The sequence below is a fragment of the Balaenoptera ricei genome, chromosome 1 (assembly GCF_028023285.1).
Source record: "Balaenoptera ricei isolate mBalRic1 chromosome 1, mBalRic1.hap2, whole genome shotgun sequence".
NCBI classification, from domain to species: Eukaryota; Metazoa; Chordata; class Mammalia; order Artiodactyla; family Balaenopteridae; genus Balaenoptera; species Balaenoptera ricei.
This window is the reverse complement of record NC_082639.1, coordinates 116,468,914-116,470,958: the sequence shown is the minus strand read 5'-3', so window position 1 is coordinate 116,470,958 and position 2,045 is coordinate 116,468,914. Positions and strand designations below refer to the sequence as shown.

Here is a 2,045-nt window from a genome sequence, read left to right as displayed (position 1 = left end):
TTGGTAGGCCAGTTCAGCTCCAAGTAGCTGGAAGACTCCTTTCTCCTCCTCTCTCAACTCTGGTTCTTACATTCCCTTGTCCACACCTTGAATTGTCCTAATCCTTTCCTATTACAATGGAAACTAAACAATGTTCTCCCAATTACCCAACTCTTTTCCTGACTTCATTCTTAAAAGTATTACTGAAGTCAGCAAAAAAGATTACTGTGGTGGGACTTGAGTGAACTCTTTCAGTAGAGTGATCACAACAGAAGTTGTTCTGTAGTTGTTCTTTGAGGGTGTGGTGACATATTTGGACCACATTCTCTCTCTGAAATGAGGTTTCTAGATTCAGAACTCAACTGAAATACTGTGTAAAAGTTCTTGGTGGCCCTGTCACCAGATCCAGGGACTGCTTATCACAGTTCGTCATCTTCAAGTCTACTTCCTTCTGCTATATCCCCCTCGAAACTCTCATCTTTATCATTTTCTTGACATGCACTTTATTAGTGAGCCCTTTGTTCCTAGAGTTTGTTTTAAGTGGTGGGTATCATTACTGATAGGGACACAGAGCATGACTCTTTCCTGGCTGTTCTCTTCCCCTCCTAACATCACTATGATGTGTGTGTGGTGAGTATTTGCTTGGAAGTCTCCATGCACAGGGGAAGTTTGCTCCATAGTGATCATGTTCACATGTATAAGCCCCAAAGATACAAAAGCAGTTTTCTTTCTTTCTGTGCCAGGGCCATACGCATGAGCTTGTTGGTCACAAGGGGGGAATTGAACTCACTCTCTCAGTTCAGCTGTCATTGTCCCTTGCTGTGAAGTCCAATTGCTGATGGGAATTTTCCCCTTGACTGCTTCCATTTATTGCTTTAGGGCACTGATATAGTGGAATGCAGAGAAAGAACTTCACAGAAGTGGCAGAATTCATCTTCCTGGGTTTCTCTGTCTTTGGAAAGCACCAGATAACCCTCTTTGTGGTTTTCCTTACCATCTCCATTTTCACCCTGGCTGGGGACATCATCATTGTGACCGTCATTTGCGTTGACCTTCACCACCACATACCCATGTACTTCTTCCTGAGCATGCTGGCTAGTTCTGAGACCGTGTACACATTGGTCATTGTCCCACGAGTGCTTTCTGGTCTTATTTTTCATAACCAGCCTATCTCCTTGTAAGGCTGTGCAACCCAGATGTTCTTTTCTGTCATCTTGGCCACTAATAATGGCTTCTTGATCACAGCTATGGGCTGTGACTGCTATGTGGCCATCTGCAAGCTCCTGAGGTACACAGTCCTCATGAACAAAGGAGTGTGTGCTAGGTTAGTCTGTGTGTCCTTTGGCACTGGTCTGGTTATGGCAGTTCTCCATATAATGGCCATGTTCAATTTGCCCTTCTGTGGCATTTACCCAGTCATGAAACTTTCTTGCATTGATATCCCTATCAATGAGATTATCAATTATGGTGTAAGTTCATATGTGATTTTTGTTCCTGTGGGCCTGTTCTTCACCTCCTATATCCTCATTATCTCTTCCATCCTTAAGATACCTACCACCAAGTGCTGGAAGAAGAGCTTTGCCACATGTGCCTCCCACCTCACTGTGGTCATGGTCCACTATGGCTGTGCCTCCATTGCCTACCTCAAGCCCAAGTCAGAAAATGCAAATAAAAAGATCTTCTTCTCTCTGTGACCTACACCATCATCACTCCTCTGCTGAACCCTGTTGTTTACAGTCTGAGGAACAAGGAGGTCAAGGATGCCCTACGCAGAGCTGTGGGCAAAAACATTTCTTAACAGATTGAATTGTTTTGTCAGGAGACCTTTGGTCCAGTATAATGTGTGTCTACTCACAAACATGCCATGATTCACAAGTTCATCAAATACAGTGTTTGTGGAGAATAATGTCAAAGAGTTGAAATGCTTTTCCTTCTCATGCTCTAAGGGCAAAGCAGAAAGCAAGATTTTTGCTCTGTCAAATTTTGTTACCAGATACAAGAATCATTCCAAGCCAGATTAAGACTACTTGTTTCTGTGCCTGAGGAGTTCTGCTTGCAAACCTCTT

At 43.4% G+C, this 2,045-nt stretch overlaps 1 protein-coding gene across 1 annotated transcript; it reads left to right on the top strand.

Annotated features, from left to right (window-relative positions):
• The first annotated feature begins 875 nt into the window (after positions 1-875).
• Positions 876-1,777, top strand: LOC132352280 (olfactory receptor 10J5). The gene is given in 2 exon segments (XM_059902656.1): positions 876-1,650; positions 1,653-1,777. Coding segments are annotated over 2 exon segments (900 nt in total).
• Positions 1,778-2,045: the final 268 nt, after the last annotated feature.